Source organism: Labeo rohita, chromosome 1 (assembly GCF_022985175.1).
Source record: "Labeo rohita strain BAU-BD-2019 chromosome 1, IGBB_LRoh.1.0, whole genome shotgun sequence".
Classification (NCBI taxonomy): Eukaryota; Metazoa; Chordata; class Actinopteri; order Cypriniformes; family Cyprinidae; genus Labeo; species Labeo rohita.
Window position 1 is genome coordinate 21,712,330 of NC_066869.1, and position 18,079 is coordinate 21,730,408.

The window sequence follows — 18,079 nt, forward strand, 5'->3', positions numbered from 1 at the left end:
CGCTTAGTGTGCCTGTGTCAGCCGGCGTATGACGGCAGAGCTCACTGGGGTTGGAAGCTTAATCCACATTAGTGTATGTGTGAATAGTGCACAGTGGGCTGCTTATGAGACATTACAAGGATATCAGTATGTAGCCGTGGTGTACCGCTGACTTTCACACGCAAATACACACTATAACCCTGTTTGATACCAATTACTCTTGAGAAGAAATTATCTTCCATGAATGAGAGGAAATGATCATTTGTATAGAAATAGAAGACCGGGCTAAAAGAAGTGCTGCTGTGGAGAAGAAAAACAGGGTCATTTCTTGAGAACAGCAACAAATTGACAAAAAAAATGACCATGGAAAAACATTTTGCTCAGTAGTGAACTCAGTTCAGTGGAGTTCAAGTAGCGTCTTACGCGTAGATGCCGAATGTTGCATTGAGTGAATGTGTTTTTGCAAATCAAATATGCGTGTCACTACGGTTATATTGATATAGTCTGTGACTTCGAGTTTTATGGATTTTGATTTCTCATAAGAGAGAAATAAGAGCAGCCATTTGTTCAGTGACTCACACTTTCAGACAGACACATAGAGACACTGCTCTATCTCTTAGCTCCATGATAGGATAACAGTGCTGATAGGTCAGCCATAAAATTGAACTCCGGTATCTAGGCCACTTTATTTCAAATGAGAAAAATTAAAAAGCTTTTCTGAGGGATTTCTAATCCAGAGGCGCACACACGTACACACTCAGACGTTCAGCACACAATATGAGTGTGTTGAATGAATCGGCACCGGTGCGTATGGGGAAGGATTTGTTGAAGCATTAAGCTGCCTTCACCCTCTCTTGTTATCGGTTAGGAGCCAGAGAGATTTGGGATAAGTGAATTCTGAGCAAGGCAAGAGGTAGAAATAGGCTTCCTCCCTTCTATTTACCTTCTTTCCATATATCACATCCACTTTTAGGATCAGAAGAGTTGGGATTAATTCAACTCATTAATGCTGCTTTAAAGCCGTGCAAAGAGCTGATTGGCTCTTGGGATGTGTAGGTTTCTGATTGCATGCACAGGTGGTAAAACAATGTGGTAATCACTTCCAAGCAAAAAAGAGACAACTTAAAATTTAAAGGTGAACCTCAGTCATAACCAAGCAAGCATTTGCCATTGCACAGTTGTGTGGAAAATCAAAGGCAATGAAGGATACATTTATGCAGCCAAAAAATGCTTATCCTTATATTTTTTCGGACACATCCACCGTTGCATCAGCCCTCCATTTGCAGTGCCCAGGAGTGCATGCTATCTGAAAAGAAATCATTTTCATCTTTTAATCACATTTTCTCTGAGGACTTCTTTTCTTTTTAGTGTGTAATTGCTTGTTAAATAAACAAGCAAAAAGCTACAAATCTTAAATGAGCAGCTGGCTCTTAATTAGCTCTTATGTTATGACATCCTTTGGCTATGATGGCGTATCTCCACTAAATTCAGACAAAACTGTGGAAAAGATCATCTCTGCTTGTCAAACTATGGATTCCGACTAACACGGCACAGACTTTTGCAAAACCCATCTTCCTCAGTAATCATGCACTTAATGGCATCCAGAGTCCCTTGCTTCGGTCCGGTCTGTCCACCCGCTCGGACAGAACGTTGAACAAATGCATAATTCATTGACTGGTGTAAGAAGTGAGGTAATTATACATTTATCTCACAAATAATACTGCGCCTTAACGGTGCCTGTGACCTTGCAAAGAGATTAATGCCCTTTCGGACTGGCTCAGAATCGCAACGGAGTGAGAATTTATTCCTTGACAAGAAGAGGGGGAAAGAAAGAGGATGGATTTTCTCTTTATGAGCATGAGATGTCATGGGGTTCCAGAAGGTCTTATGATTAAGTGTTAAGTTTCGAAACCTTATACGAAGGCATTTCAGTGGGGTTAAACAAAGTCAACCTAAATGGAGGGTACTTTCTTTTCAAACTTTTAACCAGAAATAAGGGCATGTGCTGTGAAAAAACTATTGTGATGTGTTTAATTGATCTTTTTCTTGTGTCATATCATCACCCCCCATAGGCCATCATGGCTCAGCTGCCTCAGGAAGAGAAGGCCAAGATTGCCGAACAGGTGGAAAGTTTCAGGCAGGAAAAGAGCAAGCTGGACGCAGAGGTCGCCAAGTGGGACGACAATGGAAACGACATCATCGTGCTGGCCAAGCAGATGTGTATGATCATGATGGAAATGACTGACTTCACCAGGTACATCCATCCACATGTCAACAATAACATGGAAACATTTAGACCAGGGGTGCCCAACCCTGTTCCTGGAGATCGACTTTCCTGCAGAGTTTAGTTCCAACCCAATCAAACACACCTGTCTGTAATTATCAGGTGCTCCTTGAGATCCTAATTAGCTGGTTCAGGTGTGTTTGGTCAGGGTTAGAGCTGAACTCTGCAGGAAAGTCGACCTCCAGGACCAGGGTTGAGCATCCCTGATTTAGACAGATAACATGATAATTTGAAGCAGAGGGGCCTAGTATCAACCTGAAGAGGTCTTTTTGCAATAACATACGTTAACCTACAAATTAGGGATTGACAGGGACATTGACATATTATAAGCAGAGATCAAATATATGGCTTTAAGATTATTATATAAAAATATTTGACAAGAATGCTGTAATTGGCCAATCAGCATTCATGAAAGCCTTGTAAATATTCTTCTGTATTCTGAAAATGATCTCTTTCCTTTTCAAAAGGTATTAATATGTGTGTACTAATATGCATCTTTAAAGTTCTAATATGCTCTATTTTTGAGAGTGGCTGTTTTTGTTTCTCTAGTTTCCTCTGATTGGGGATTTACTAGCATATGTTAGGGGTTTGCTTGCTTTCTGTGCAGCTTGCGTTCTGCCCGTTTTGAGGAATCAGTTAATAGAGTAACAATCTGTTTTTTTGTGTTACTGCAGAGGTAAAGGCCCTCTGAAGAATTCCTCTGATGTGATCAATGCCGCAAAGAAAATCGCAGAGGCCGGATCCAGAATGGACAAGCTCGCCCGTGCCGTGGCTGACCAGGTCAGAATACCCTTTTTTTTCCCCCCATTTGTCCTCCTCTATCCATCTCTGTGAGGATGTGAGATCAAAGCCCTGGGTTGTGTTTAATATAATGAGCTCCTATGAGGTGTTAAATTTATTATTAGATGAGCACCATCTTCAGATCCTGCTGACTGACACTTTTGAACGGTTAATCAACTGTACTCCTTGAAAAGAAAAGAAAGGCTAAGAATGTGCCTATGAGTGCGTCAGTGTGCATGTGTTAATGGCAGCTACTATGCACCATCTTCATTCCTACTACTGTATGTAGTGCACTTTAATATTCTCATCAAACATTATGCAGTTTTTTCTCCAAGTCGTAGTTTTATTTGCACATAATTAAGTATCCATTCATTTGTTCCATATCATCTGCAGAGGCTTGGTTGTAAATTTTCAGATTGTTAAAAATGAAAGTAACTTTAAATTGTTTTAAATTAACAAATAATAAGTTGTTGAGAAGAAAGAGTTGATAGTGAGGGCTGAAGGAGTTGCAGGGTGGTTTTAGTCAAAGGTAAAATGTGAGTTCTGACTGACTGGTCAAAGCAGCTATGAAGTCAGCTTTGTTGCTGTCCAACTGACAAGCCATGGTGAGGGACTACCAAGAGATCACAGATTACCAGGGGTGGAACTGTTTTGTGTGCGGACATGTTCAGACTTCTATTTTTCTACAACAGGGATGTAGGGAGGGAACATGACAGAAAACAAGAGAATATTGAAGTGGAAGTGAAGCAGTCAGTCAGGTTTACATTATTTAGTAAACTGACTCCCACTTCAATAAAAAAAAATTTAAATGAATTAAATATATATAATGTAGCTATTTTAAAGAAAAAAGGATGTTTTGTTATGGCTTTTAGAGCCAAGGTGCCACCATCTTACAATAACGCGTATGTGACGACACGGAGTTGGTTTGCTCCATTGGCCAGTGAAGTCATATTAGCATTTCTTTACTTTTTGAACACAGTGAATACATTAAACTGTATACGTCACAAACTTTTTCGTGGTATCCCAAACATTTGTTTTCATAATGCGAGGTGTTTGTTTACATCATTACAACATGATGTAAACAAACAACACTTCATACAATATTGTTGCATCTTAGACCTTTCAGACATTTTTGCATTACACTGACTCATTCACCAGTTGTGGTATGTAAGATATTTTATTTTCACCTGCGAATACCACTGTTAGCTTACTACTGTTAACAGGTCTAAATCTAATCTCTAAATGATCAGGCTAGTGCTGCTTCCTCAAGAAAGCTGATCATTTTCATGTGTTTAAGCCTTGTCAGTTTAAACATTAAAGTGTTGTAAGCCATTCAAGCACAAGACGGTGCACAGTAGATTTCAATATGGTACTCGCACGCCATGATAGATTGCTTCTGTGAGCGCGCATGCAAAAAGCCTCAGCTTGTATAGCATGAGAGTACGAAATTGAGTTCTCTTTCGCACACAAAATTATGTCAGAATGACTCTCTTGACAAATATCCATGTAAACACGTATTTTTTCTGACCAGTTCTTCACCCCAAACCAGCAGATTCACGACTCCTCCACCTACTACGGTTAATGAGAATTATAGATTCAACAGTCCCTTCAAGTTTGTCTTCCTCCATTTCAAAACAGACGTGCTTATATTTATATATCTGGCCAGTGGAGCAAACCAACCCCGTGTGACATCATTCTTTTCTTTAAAATGGTAACATTAATGTTTGTTATATATTTTTAATTGAGTGGAAATCAGTTTACTAATTTATATAAACTTGACTTGATTGCTTTCACTTCAGACTAGCATGCTACATGTTGTCACTGCTTGGTGGAGTCACGCAGGTAAAGTTGCAGATCTTTAAAGAAGAGCTACAGCGCTGACCGCTCAATAAATCACCTGCCTCCACATCTTTAATTAATTGATACCGCAATAGTATCAGAATGCTACACGGATGACGTATTTTTGTAGGCCAAAACCCAGATATGCGTTACCACTTCTAGGTCCATCCTGCTGAAGTATTTTTTTTTTATGAACTTTAGGTCAAATACCTATACCAAATACCTGAATTCTGGGGTTAACATAAGCGCAAAAAACGTTTATGTTTTATTTATTCTATTACAGAAAATACAGCAGTAATGCAAATTATTATTAATAATTTATTTATTCATTTTAGTTTTAACAAGTGGCTAAATAAGACTGCAGAGATTGAAAAAATCCTACTAGGAATCAGAGTGATGATAACTTCTAAGCTGGAAAAATAAAACTACAAAATAAAACTTCATTACTGTGTCACTCTATAATACTGCTCTATACTACAGTACTAACTAACTAGCCAATCTTACCAATCTAACTGCTAATTTTTCCTTAAAGTTCACACAAAAATAAAAATGATGTCATTAATTACTCAACGTCATGGCATTCCAAACCCGTAAGACCTTCGGAACAAAATTAAGAAATTGTTGAATAAAGTCGTTATTTTTGTTTTCTTTGTGCACAGTTTTAACAATGTCCTTACTACCTTTCTGAGCCTTGAACGTAGTAGTTGCAGGGTAAGAGAGCTCTCGGATTTCATCAAAAATATCTTAATCTGTGTTCCGAAGATGAATAAAGGTCTTAATGGTTTGGAAGGGTGAGTATCTGATGGCAGAATTTTCATTTTTGTGTGAACTATCCCTTTAATGTCACTTCCTATATGCCATTTTTGTTGGGGAAAAAAACATTACAATTACCAAAGCATTGTACATTTGTTTTTTACATTTGGAAATGCATAACAGGAATGACCATTTTGTTATCATCAACACTGGGAGACTTATCAAAAAGATACAAGAAGCCTGAAACCTGCAGTGTCACCACTGGCCAGGCCTCATGTTGTTTTTGTTGTTTTCTTGCCGTATTTCTTTTCCCTTAGATAAAGGGAAAAGAGTGAGGGGAACCTGATCACACTGCTGATCAGAGTGTAATCCAAGTATGCAAGCACATCGGAGACGGCCAGACAGTTCCAGCTTTCCAAAACAAAACACCCCTCCATTCAAACCATTGTGCTCCGCCCATAGCAGCAATCCATCCTCTCTACTGCCACACGTTGTGTTTGTTGGGTAGTCTGAACAGGTGGCTTGACTTGTCCCTTATCAAACCTTTTTCCCACTAACACAGTATTTACATCTAATGGCCATCTGGGGTTCTCAGGACTCATCAAGGGACTGTATTCATTTCAGAAAAAATCTCTGAGTAGGCGGTGTAAAACAGAACCGGGTGCTTAATAATCAAGCTGCTCCTCAGTTTCAATTCAGAAACAAAGCCATCATAGGATATGGTTCATTTACTGTATATAAAGCTTTGAATCTTTTGGTGCACAATAATTTAAATGGCAGAATATTGTTCAGCTGTGGTAGTCAAAAACAATGCTAATTACAACTAATCATTTAACAGTTAAAATAGACTTAGAATATCTACAAAATTTTATTATGTTCCACAAAACAACAGATAAACTAACATGGATGCAACTACTTTTACTGCCGTTTTAATGTTTTAAAGATTTTTGTGTTAAAGCAATTTCGTTGGGTTGCAAAGCCACTGTCATAGAGGACTGCCAGGCTGGGTCGCAGTGGTGTGTGTGGTCATGACAGCTTAGAAACACACTCTTACAATTCCTGTAACTGCTGCACTTGACATGGCAGACCTAAAGCTGCTGGGCCCTGGAGATGAGAAAAGAGGGTTCTCCATTTCCCCCTTGCCATCCTCCGGCACAGCGAGAGGTTGCCTCCTAAAGAGAGACACTCGATCGCTAAACGCTAAGGACGTTACAGCTGCTCAGCCGTGTCAAAGATAAAGCAGCTTCAACAGTTATTAAATGTGTCTCATCAGTCTTTTTCACTCAAAGTTCATGTGACGCTAAGGGAGAAAAAAATTGGAGCCAACTATTTAACAACTTCTGACAGGACTTATTACTTTATGCAAAGTCACTGAGTTAACCGCTGTGTTAGAACTGTGTCAAAATGGTAATCTTGTCTTGGCATGCAAGGTGCTGTACGTCCAAAATTATTATTTTTCCAAAAAGTCTTAACGTTAAATGGAAAGTGCTCATCTATGGCTTATAATAGGAACCAGAAACGGCACAGGGGTCGTTCTGACATGCAAATGCACTACACAAAATGTAGAAAAATAAACATTTTCTTATTGACAAATTAATTTGATTTTACATTCTTCACATTACAGTTGTGATGTGTTAAAGAAAAAAAAAAATCCAGTCCAGATCTAATTTCTAGATGGCATATGTAGAATTTGTGTGACAAATTCAAAGCGGTGTCAGTCAGTCATGATAGAAATAAAGACAAATAATGTAAAATTGGCCTGATCTCGATTGCAGCGTCTGTACACATTACCAGTTCTATTATCCCGAAGTCATGGCTTATGAATATTAAGTAGTTTTGTGACTGCAGGAAGGTTACACAGCAGCATAATCATGGCCAAATTAATACTCATGAGATAAGCAATCGCTGTGTCATGACATCAGAAACAGTCCATGCATCTCTCCCCACCAGCTTCAAAACATTTAAAGGAAATTAAGGGCGTAATATGGGCTGGTGTCCATTATAAAATGTTTCCTCGAACCCTCAGGGATTAGAAGTGCTTTCCATTTCATTTTTGCTTGTTTACTGTTGTGCTTAATATTTATGTGTAGCGTGTTCCTATTAACAATTTAAACAATCGTGATGATAGCAGGAGATTTACAAATGAGTCAACTTTAGCCAATATGTGATGATGACAAATCCCTGAGTCATCTTCAAGATGGAGCTAATTTCATCTTCAGCCATCATCGCCTCACCCTCCTCACCTCATATTTGCTCTACACAGTGAGTATGTAAAGGTCAAGTCTCTGCTATGTATTCCCATCTCTTTTAGTGCCCAGACTCAGCCTGTAAGCAGGACTTGTTGGCATACCTCCAGAGAATCGCCCTCTACTGCCACCAGCTCAACATCTGCAGCAAGGTCAAGGCTGAGGTTCAGAACTTGGGAGGAGAACTCATTGTTTCAGGGGTAAGGCCATGCATATTTGCAATTTAATCAGCAACTATGTTTGTTTTATGCAAGTGAAAAGTTTGATTACAAACTGGCTAAAACAATAATGTTGTCTTTTTACAATGTCATGTGAATGCTTTAAAGCAGCATTTTTGTAATTTTTCGCATCATCAGTCAAAGCTCTAAAAATATTCGTCACAGACAGACATTTACTTTAAATTTCAAGCTCATTACTCACTAAAAACTCCCACAGATCATGTTTTCAGTGAATTTCAAGTCTCGTTTTGACAAAGTGGTTATATCTAAGTGTATGAGTTGTTTACTTACTATTTTAACTTAGTCTTTCCATTAACGCCATTATATTGTTTATTCAGACTGATACGTGAACGCACAAATGAACGAGGCGGGATTTGTCACATGAACTAATCACAGCTGATCATAACCAGTCCTATCCAATCATATTGTGATGGAGGCATCTCATGTGACTTTCCCTCATTCATTCTCAAGTACCTCCCCAAACACCTGTGGCATGCATAAGGGTGTCTGTTAAAACTCAATGGGCTCAGGGGATGCGAGAAAGCCATGGACTCACGCTGTAACTTTACCTGTTGGTGTCGCTGAAATGCCCCTGATTCATACATATGTAAATATGGGAAAACGGCAACACAATTTATTTAAATTCTGTGCATTAGGACCAACGTATTATTATTTTATTCCATACATAGTCATAGTAATCATCAAAAGACACTTACTTGAATGTTCCCCTCCCCATTGCTTTAGCTGGACAGCGCTACATCCCTCATCCAAGCAGCCAAGAACTTGATGAATGCCGTGGTCCTCACAGTCAAGGCCTCTTACGTGGCTTCCACCAAGTACCAGAAAGTGTACGGCACGGCGGCGGTCAATTCCCCAGTGGTGTCCTGGCGCATGAAGGCCCCGGAGAAGAAACCCCTTGTGAAGAGAGAGAAACCGGAGGAGTGCCAGACCCGTGTCAGACGAGGCTCGCAGAAGAAACACATCTCCCCCGTCCAAGCCCTCAGCGAATTCAAGGCCATGGACTCCTTTTAACTCCGCACCACAGAAATCCAAAACTCCTCCTCCTTCTCTTTTGATTTCTTCTCCTCTCCTTGTTACGGCTTATTTTCTTGGAGCTGTATCTTGTTCCATGCAGCGACGTGTGTGTATGTGCCCAGTAAATGTCTGTGAGTTGGAGGGTTTGGCCGCCCATCCTCTTCAAACCAAATTTCACTGTAAATGAGAAACAAACAAACTCGTGAAGGAAACGTTTACAGTGCAGGCTGCGGTACAATTCGTGTGGTGTTCATTCTCGCTGACTGGCCATATATACACAGAGATATTAAAGAATATAATCTATGGTATAGTAGTGTCAGCCCTAACCGAGGCAGAGGTGCTGCTTTCCTTCCTAATAATTTTTTTATTATTATTATTATTATTATTATTTAAAATGAATATGACCCATAGTAATAGGAATAACTTATGTTGAAACAATTTTCTTCCTTCTTCCCAGTTATCCATATGGTGACCTGATGCACTAGTTTTTGCATTTAAAAATCCATTTCTTTAATTATATTACTGTATCACTAACCATGGCAGCCAGGTTGGCTATAGTATTACATTTAGAAAAGGACTAGTTGTGTGGTTTGCTCAGAGACTAGTAGAATCCTGCATACCTTTATAGTCCTGATTCTCTAATAAACCTTGCAACTGTGCTTGTCGAGTCGACTTATTTGCTGTTATCTGTTGCATTCAGCTTCATGATGGACAACAAGTGACTGCTGCACCTGGTGTACTATATTTGATGGAGCAAACACATTTTCTAATTAATGAATGGTACTTAGTGTATTTGACAAGCAAGATCTTCTATCAAGCTCATATCCGTCACCAAACAAGTTTTGTGTTTGCCACCCGCCGTGTTCTGAAATTGCTTATCAGTGTCCGTAAACATTTTTGGCAAACGACGTAATCACAAATAAAAAGTTTGTTGTTGGTAAGTAACTTTGAGATGAAACATAAGCACCAGTTTTAATAATTCAGTCTGAGTGAATATACTAAGAATCGAAAGTCAGCATGAAATGAAAATTCATCCTAACTATTTTCTGAATGCATGTTATAGATTTTATTGTGAACAATAAATCACTTTTTTTTTACTGCATACTTTTTTTTTTATATGACTTTCTGCTTTCAGATAAATACAATTGGAGTTGTATTAAAATTGTCCTGGCTCTTCCAAGCTTTATAATGGCAGTGAATGGTGATCATCTATCGATCCACGACACTCAAGAACTGTTGCTACCTCTGTTTCATCATAACAGCGGGAGCAAAAAAAAGCTCTTTAAAAACGCATACATTTAATAATTAAATAAAATTAAAAATTGCAAAAAAAGTCTGCAAAAACTGATCAGTAATAACAATTTGGTGTCTCTCAAAAGGTCCGCATGTAATGTAATTATCTCAGGGCTACCATTTCCTGACAAGGATGAGAGAAACAACCCTCCGGCTCACAGTCCAAGCATTGTTAACAGGACTTTTTTTTTTTTTTTTTAACTGACAAGAAGGTAAGTCCATCAATGCCACACTGCGATCCCCTCCTGACTTCATGTGTGCTTAAGAGTTTCCAGCCATTTCTCTGGGATTAATACAGTGACCTGCGCCTAATGAAACTCATTGCCAAAGGATTAGCTGCAAGACTGCTGTGCCAATATCTGCCATTTACCTTAATTAAAATCTCCTTTACCCATGACTTGTGTCACAACATGCAGCATGAAGACTTTGAGATGTTGTTTTGTGTTTGATAGATAAGCAGGATTCTGAAACTTAACATGCAACAGAAACAATATCCACTGCATAAATCTAAAAATTTTTGGCCCTCTTGCAGCAGAAAAATAGCTGTGTTATGTTGCCACCTATCATGTTTAGAGTAGCTCTAGTGTCAACAATGCCATCATAATGCTGACTGCTGATGGCACTGCAAGAACAAACATTTCCAAATTCTTCACCAGTGGCTACAGAGAGACTTCAAAAGCAGCAGACAGAAACATCAATTTAATGTTTAAAAACGAATAAGTTACATGTTACATGTCTTTAGTAATAACATTAAATTATACATAATTACAAGTAATACTAAACCTATATTATGTACGTTATTAATTAATATTTCTCACTATTTACTTGTGTATTGCACACTGCAACAAGTGTGATGGAATTACTTCATCTGAATTATGAAAGTTGAAAATATAAAAATATACTATTAGTAAGGGATAATGAATCCAGCCGTTTGTTATTACAGAATAAAGCCCGACAGATTTATCAGCTTATCGGCCGTCGGCTCTCGTCAGGCTAGTCTGTTTGATGTGTTCCACACGTCGGCTCTTTTAGGGCTCACGTCGACGGGAGTGTGCCCGATTTAACATTTGAATCGGCGTCGGAACAGTTGGGGACGTAGTACATGGGGGAAATGAGAACTCTGATTGGATGCCTAGAGTCAGTTCAGGGGAATTAAAGCGAAAGTGCTGAAAACGAGCAAGTAAATGAAGGCAGCACAAACAGAAGACTGCTCTAATGTTACTGGATCTTACCCAAGCATTCCAATATGTGAATATTATCATAACAACATGAGCGGCTTAAAATAAATAAAGTTATCAACATAACTGATATTCAAAATGGTAAGCAAACGCTGCTTTGTTTACCCTGGTGATGCTGTTTTGATGTTTTGATGCTGGGATGCTGGTTAGGTAGGTTTTGATGCTGGTTTAAGCTGGTCCTTAGCTGGATTATGCTGGTCCTTGACCAGCAACATGACCAGCAAAAACCAGCAAAGGACCAGCTTAAACTAGCTAAGGACCAGCATAAACCAGCAAAGGACCAGCTTAAACCAGCATCAAAACCTACCTAACCAGCATTCCAGCATCAAAACATACCAGGGTACGTTTCATATATCTGCGTTTATTCCGTATAGCTTTGTTTTGGTTTGTATGAAACAAGAGAGAGCAAGTCTATGATACCAAAATGACATCATAAAATAATTGTACACAGAAAATTGATTTGAGTTTTAAAATTTTATTACCCAACGAAACAAAGAGCTTCCAGGAAGAAAAAAAAATTCTTAGCCAGCACCGACCGCAGTTACCCGGATGAGCCTGTGTTATTAGTTAATTTGTTATCGGGGAATAACATACCTCGGAATGAGGTGATTTACTAATCAGAATCTAGTATTCCGTACAGCCGTATAATAAATACTAATACTAAAATAACAATACAGAACACATTTATTAGAAAGCATGCATTGAGGTCACTTTCACAGCTGAAAACACCCCCTCAGCCGAACTGGGTGGAAAAAGAGCCTGCAGCATGAATGGATTTAATAGGGAAGATGCAAAAACGTGAGTTAAACAAATGATCAGTTTAAATTAAAGTTTGCTAGACTCTATATAATGTTCCTTACAACTTACCAAAAATCCATTGTCCATGGATATTGATATGAAGCCAGGAATCGTGTTTTCTGACATTTATATCTGCCTGATTTCAGCGCCGGGGAAATAAATAAAGCAAATTTGCTTGTGAATGCATTTTGTAACTAATCCAGGTGATCATTTATATCAATGTTATTGTATCATCCAGCCCAAAACGTATAGTTTTTAATCAGTGTTTATTTAAAAGCATCCAGTTATGCAAACTATAAGATGGTTAATATTTAATTGAGTTGTCTATGCGATATATAACAATACAATATACAGGGTATTATTTTACTGCAATATTCAACATAGTAATGAAATGGTAACTGCAAATTTGTTTCGCTGCATGTCCATTTGTTTCATTGAACTGCAGAGATCAATTTGCTTCTCTTTTCCGTAGCTCTCGGCAGTCTGTAAAAAAATATACCTCAAATTTCCTGTCAAATCTCTTTGTACAGTCAATTGCAAAGCTCTTTCTCATTTTAGAGGTGTTTTGTGTGTACTGTCGCAACATTCACGCTGAAACCAATGCAGCCACTCAGTCTTTTTGCCACTCAGTGGGAGGAGCCGCAGCCACACCAGCTCTATTTTGTCTAAACTGACAGATATTTTTGGTATAATGGCAGTCATTGGAGAAATATACTTTTTAGAACCAGACCAGGGTTGCCAGGTTTTCACAACAAAACGGTAAAAATCATGTCCTCGGGGTAAAATACATGGTACATGGTGTTTTTGGTGGGTTCCCCCTCATGAAAAACAACCCACGGCAACATTGTAACATAACTGGACCTTCCAGGGAAAACTACATACTGTACTTCTCTCTGCTGACATATGACTTCTCCAAACACTTAGTTCACTTACAAGATGCATAGAACCAAGACTCGCCCTACAGTTTTATCTGTTTAATTATCTATTACATTTGTGTGTTTGCCACAAGCTCTTTAAAAATATATACATAAATAGTTTGAGGAAACAGTTCGTACAAAACATGAGTGATTAGGTCTGACAGTTTGGAGCGAGTGTCTCAGAAGGTCCATTGTGTTCCTTTTATGTAATTATCTCAAGGCTACATTTTACTGATCAGAATGAGAGGAAAAAAAAAAACCTCTGGCTCACAGTCCGAACCTTGATATTTTTGAATGCCAGTCATAAACGGAATATGATTTTTAGAACCAGACCCCTTGTTTGGTTAAAATATTTCAACTTCATGGGTAAAAAAAAAAAAAAAAATTACATGTCAACCTGGGATTGAAGAATTATTTTAACATAAAAAAAGGACATTTAACTTTAAAATTGAAATATGATTATGCATGAAGGTCAGAGAGTGGTTGCAGAGCAGATATTATTCAGCTTTAGTTTACCTCAACAATGGATATAAACAAAAGCATTATGCAGATCATTTCAATCAGATTCACACATGCTAAATGTCAGTACTTGAATGAGCTTCAGGCCATGATAATTCTCTTTAAAGCTCTGCCATCTTATGCAAAAGGAATTTTTGAATATGCCGTTGCATATTTAATGGCCAACTTGTTACACAGATGTTTCTCCAGACATTGGTACCCCATAAGAGTGATTCAATTACTATTTCATCAAATCACTCACATCTTTTGTTTTTATAATACAATATGCAGCTCATAGCCAAGCTTTGATGTTCAAATGAAATGTGCTGTACCTACTATAGCCCAGCACAAATGTAGACATGTCTTAAGACATCTACACACATATTTTTAAAGGATACATAACACTGGGGACTGCTTTAATATCTCAGTCCAACATCTAAATAGAGGCCAAGCTGCTCAAGGCTGCTCAGAGTCTACTGTATTTCCTTATCAGTATACAAGACAGCACACTTCTTTACAGATTCACCATGTGAACATTTTAAGGGCAGCTTTTAAAAATACCCGGGCTGCCAGAAAAACGGTTTTAGTGCTCACAAGATGTTCTAAAGCCTTGGTCAAACTGCAGATAATAAGCGCGGCAGCTGTAGGGAGCGCTTACCTAAATTATCATTACCATAAATGATTGGAGGGAAAATCAGGATGAAAGGCTGTTACACTATACCACAACCTGAGCTGCGCAGACCTGACATTTACAGATCAGTGATTGGCCACAACATGACGTCCTCTATTTAAACCTGAAAACGACGGAGTACTAATGCCACTAAACGCACAAAAGAAGTGGAACATTCAGTTCTCGCAGGCTCAGGAAGTTCACTTAACCACTAGCCTTCCTGGCAAGTCCTTGAGACAACCATAGAAGCACCATTCTTCTCCCGCTGCGGACTCCAGAGCCAAATGAGAAGTATGTCATAGCCTTCCTTTGTTTAATCCATGTCTTCTTCTTGGTCCAAATGTTCTTGGCCAGTACAGTACAGTGAGAGAGCCGATTTCGAGCACATCCTCAAACGTCTGGTTTAAACATACTTCCGTTCTCAGCAGAACTCTGCAGTTCCTAAATGAGAAAATGTGTAGGTTTGTTAATGCATGTGCTTGATAACATTCCAGGAAATGTTATTTGAGTTTCTGTAATGATGGTTTCTTATATAGACCGGTCTGCTTTTACTAAGAGCAATGATGTGGACTGAGTTTCCACTGTGCCCTTTTTACACAAGGTAGTAAATGCATTTTCCTAATCAAGAGCAAAAATGCTTCCTTCCTTTAAAATAACCTAGACAATGACTCACAAAGTTTAACTTAAGAAAAGTTAGTTCTACGCACTAGTGCTGGGTGATATACCAGTTCAAAAGGTAAACCGGCTTGAATTAAAACGGCATACCGGTACAAGTGGCTAAGCAGCGTAAACAGCGTCGTGAAGTGAGGGATAAATTTAAAATGAAAATAATTTTTAAAAAGGCTATTGCGACTTTTTATCTCACAATTCTAAACATTTTTCTCAGAACTGCATGATATGAACTCGCAATTCAATTCATATCGCATTCTGACGTTTTTTCTCTTAAAATTCGGACATATAAGCTCGCAATTGTGAGTTATAAAGTCAGAATTGCAAGATACAAACTCAATTCTGACTTTTTTCTCAGAATTGCGTGATTTAAACTTAGAATTGCAAGAAATAAAGTCAGAATTGTAAGATAAAAACGAGCAATTCTGACTTTTTTTTCTCTGAACTGTAAGATATAAACTCCAATTTTGTGTCCAATTTTGAGGGGGAAAAAGACTGATATGTTCTCAGAATTGCGAGTTTATATCTCACAATTCTGACTTAACTCACAATTGTGGGAAATATACTCGCAATTCTAAGAAAAAAAGTCAGAATTGAGAATTTTTCTTCTCAGAATAGTGAGTTTGTCTCACAATTTTGACTTTAAAACTTGCAATTGCAAGTTTATATCTCACAATTCAGAGAAAAAAAAAAGTCTGAATTGTGAGATGTAAACTCGCAATTAAGTAATAAAGTCAGAATTGCAAGAAATACAATTAGAATTGTGTTTTTTTCTCAGAATTGCGTGATTTAAACTCAGAATTGCAAGAAATAATGTCAGAATTCTTAGATAAAAACGATCAATTCTGACTTTTTTTTCAACTGTGAGATAAACACAATTGTGAGTTTGTATCTCACAATTCTGACATTTTTTTCCGTTTATGTCTTGCAATTTTGATTTGCGTCAGTTAAGTCAGAATTGTGAGATATTAAAAAAAGTCAGAATTGTTCGTTTTTATCTTGAAATTCTGACTTTTTTTATATCTCACAATTCTGACTTAACTCGCAGGTCAGAATCGCAAGACATAAACGAAAAATAAAGTCAGAATTGTGAAATACAAATTTGCAATTCTAAGAATGTATCAGTCTTTTTTCACCCTCAAAATTTGACTTTATAATTTTTTTAATTTGGTGGCGGAAACGGGCTTCCATAGTTTTTGTTTTGTACAGATGTTTTATGTAGCATAATTTCACAAAGCTAACATCAGACCATTTTGTTTTTGCTTTGTTTTAAATTTTGAAACTGTACAATCTAATTTACATCAAAAACTGCTCATGTTACATGTAAAAACATATTTGTTTGGATCATAAATATAATGCAGTGGTCCTGTGCTACTATTTCATGCCTTCTGATTCATATAAAAGCGCAGTCAGGGATAAAAAAAAAAAATGGGACAAACTGTGAAACCTCTAGAATCTTAGAAATAAAAACCATGATACAGATCTTTGGTCAAACCACCCAGCACTAGGTATACCATATTATTATTATTATTATTATTTTTATTTATTTTTTTTTTTTTGTTTCAGCAGTCAAATTGTCTGTACAACTTTGTTGTAAAGTTTTACCATCGGTACCACATATTCCTGTGATTTTACATGATGCATCACCCACTTTTGTGTGCCATTTTGAAAATTACATTGCCATTAATGAACACAACAACATATAAAGAGGACAGTCGTACAAAATAATGCTTACAAGTTAAATAACCCACAGCGTACTGGGTCTAACATCACACTTGAATTGGCTTAAAATGGCTATTAAAGAGAGCATAAGGACACCATGCCTTAGAGCTGCTCATTTCTGTGATTACAGATGCTTGAAAATGGTGTCTTAGCATCCAATGACCTTCTGCATATGAAAAGTTTACATATTTATTCAAGCCTGCCCGCTCAAATAAACAAAGTAGGACACCATTCCATTATAAAATGTCATTAGTATACCCACTAATGCAGAAAGTCTAAGTTCTTTCTTAGCCCCTATATGCGACAGCTGAAATCAGTAGGTTTTTCAGGCCTGCCTTTGTATTACGAACAGAAATACAGTCTGTAAACAGCTCTAATAGCTTCTCAGTTCCTGAGCGGAGGCGCCTCTCGATTACGGCCTTGTATTTGTGGAGATGATATATTCTCATAAATGAGATACGAGGTTCCTTATCAGCATGTCATTTATATCCTTTCTTATCACTCTTATTGAAACCTATTCTTAGGGGAGCTTTACATTCTCAAATCCATTAGTAAAACAACCTATCGGGGGAAAGATAAAGGTCACTACCAATTACTATATCAAAGCCTCATTCGTTTTGCATTAAAGTAACACAATTTTGCGGTGAAAGAACACAAGTGAAACAAGAATCGCCAGACTTCTTTGATTATACGCAGTGTCTGCCCGCCATGTTGACCTTCTCTAAATGAAGGATATTTAACACACTGAGTGACTTTTGGAGTGCAAGCTCCAAAAATTACTTGAATATCAGGAAGCCACCTAGATTGCCTGGGGCCCTGTTGTGTATCGGCCATGAAAAAGATGATTTGCCACTTGACTGTGGAGGACTTGTTACATCCAATGGATGTCAAAAAGAGCCAAATTCAAATTAAATGTTTGCTGCCTGCAGATAAGGCGGCGCAGAGACAGGGCCTTGTTAAATCGAGCGCTATCTCCTACAGAATTGAGGAAAGGATATTAAAGAACATCTATTATGAGCTTTCACAACATGCCACGCAGCCCAGTGTAAAACCCTCCCCAACACGCTCGCTCGCTTTCATGAGGTGAGATTTAATTCTAGGTGAGGCTACCTTGGTAGACAAATGATGTAAATACAACAG

At 38.0% G+C, this 18,079-nt stretch overlaps 1 protein-coding gene across 2 annotated transcripts in view; it reads left to right on the forward strand.

Annotated features, from left to right (window-relative positions):
- The window catches only part of ctnna2 (catenin (cadherin-associated protein), alpha 2), a 423,497-nt gene extending 413,704 nt beyond the window's left edge, over window positions 1–9,793 (forward strand). For both annotated transcript variants that reach the window (XM_051107030.1, XM_051107104.1), the window contains 4 exons: window positions 2,052–2,233; window positions 2,938–3,043; window positions 7,947–8,081; window positions 8,844–9,793. In XM_051107030.1, coding sequence (XP_050962987.1) covers window positions 2,052–2,233; window positions 2,938–3,043; window positions 7,947–8,081; window positions 8,844–9,131 — 711 coding nt within the window. In that variant the 3' untranslated portion in view covers window positions 9,132–9,793. The remainder of the gene's footprint in view (window positions 1–2,051; window positions 2,234–2,937; window positions 3,044–7,946; window positions 8,082–8,843) is intronic.
- Window positions 9,794–18,079: the final 8,286 nt, after the last annotated feature.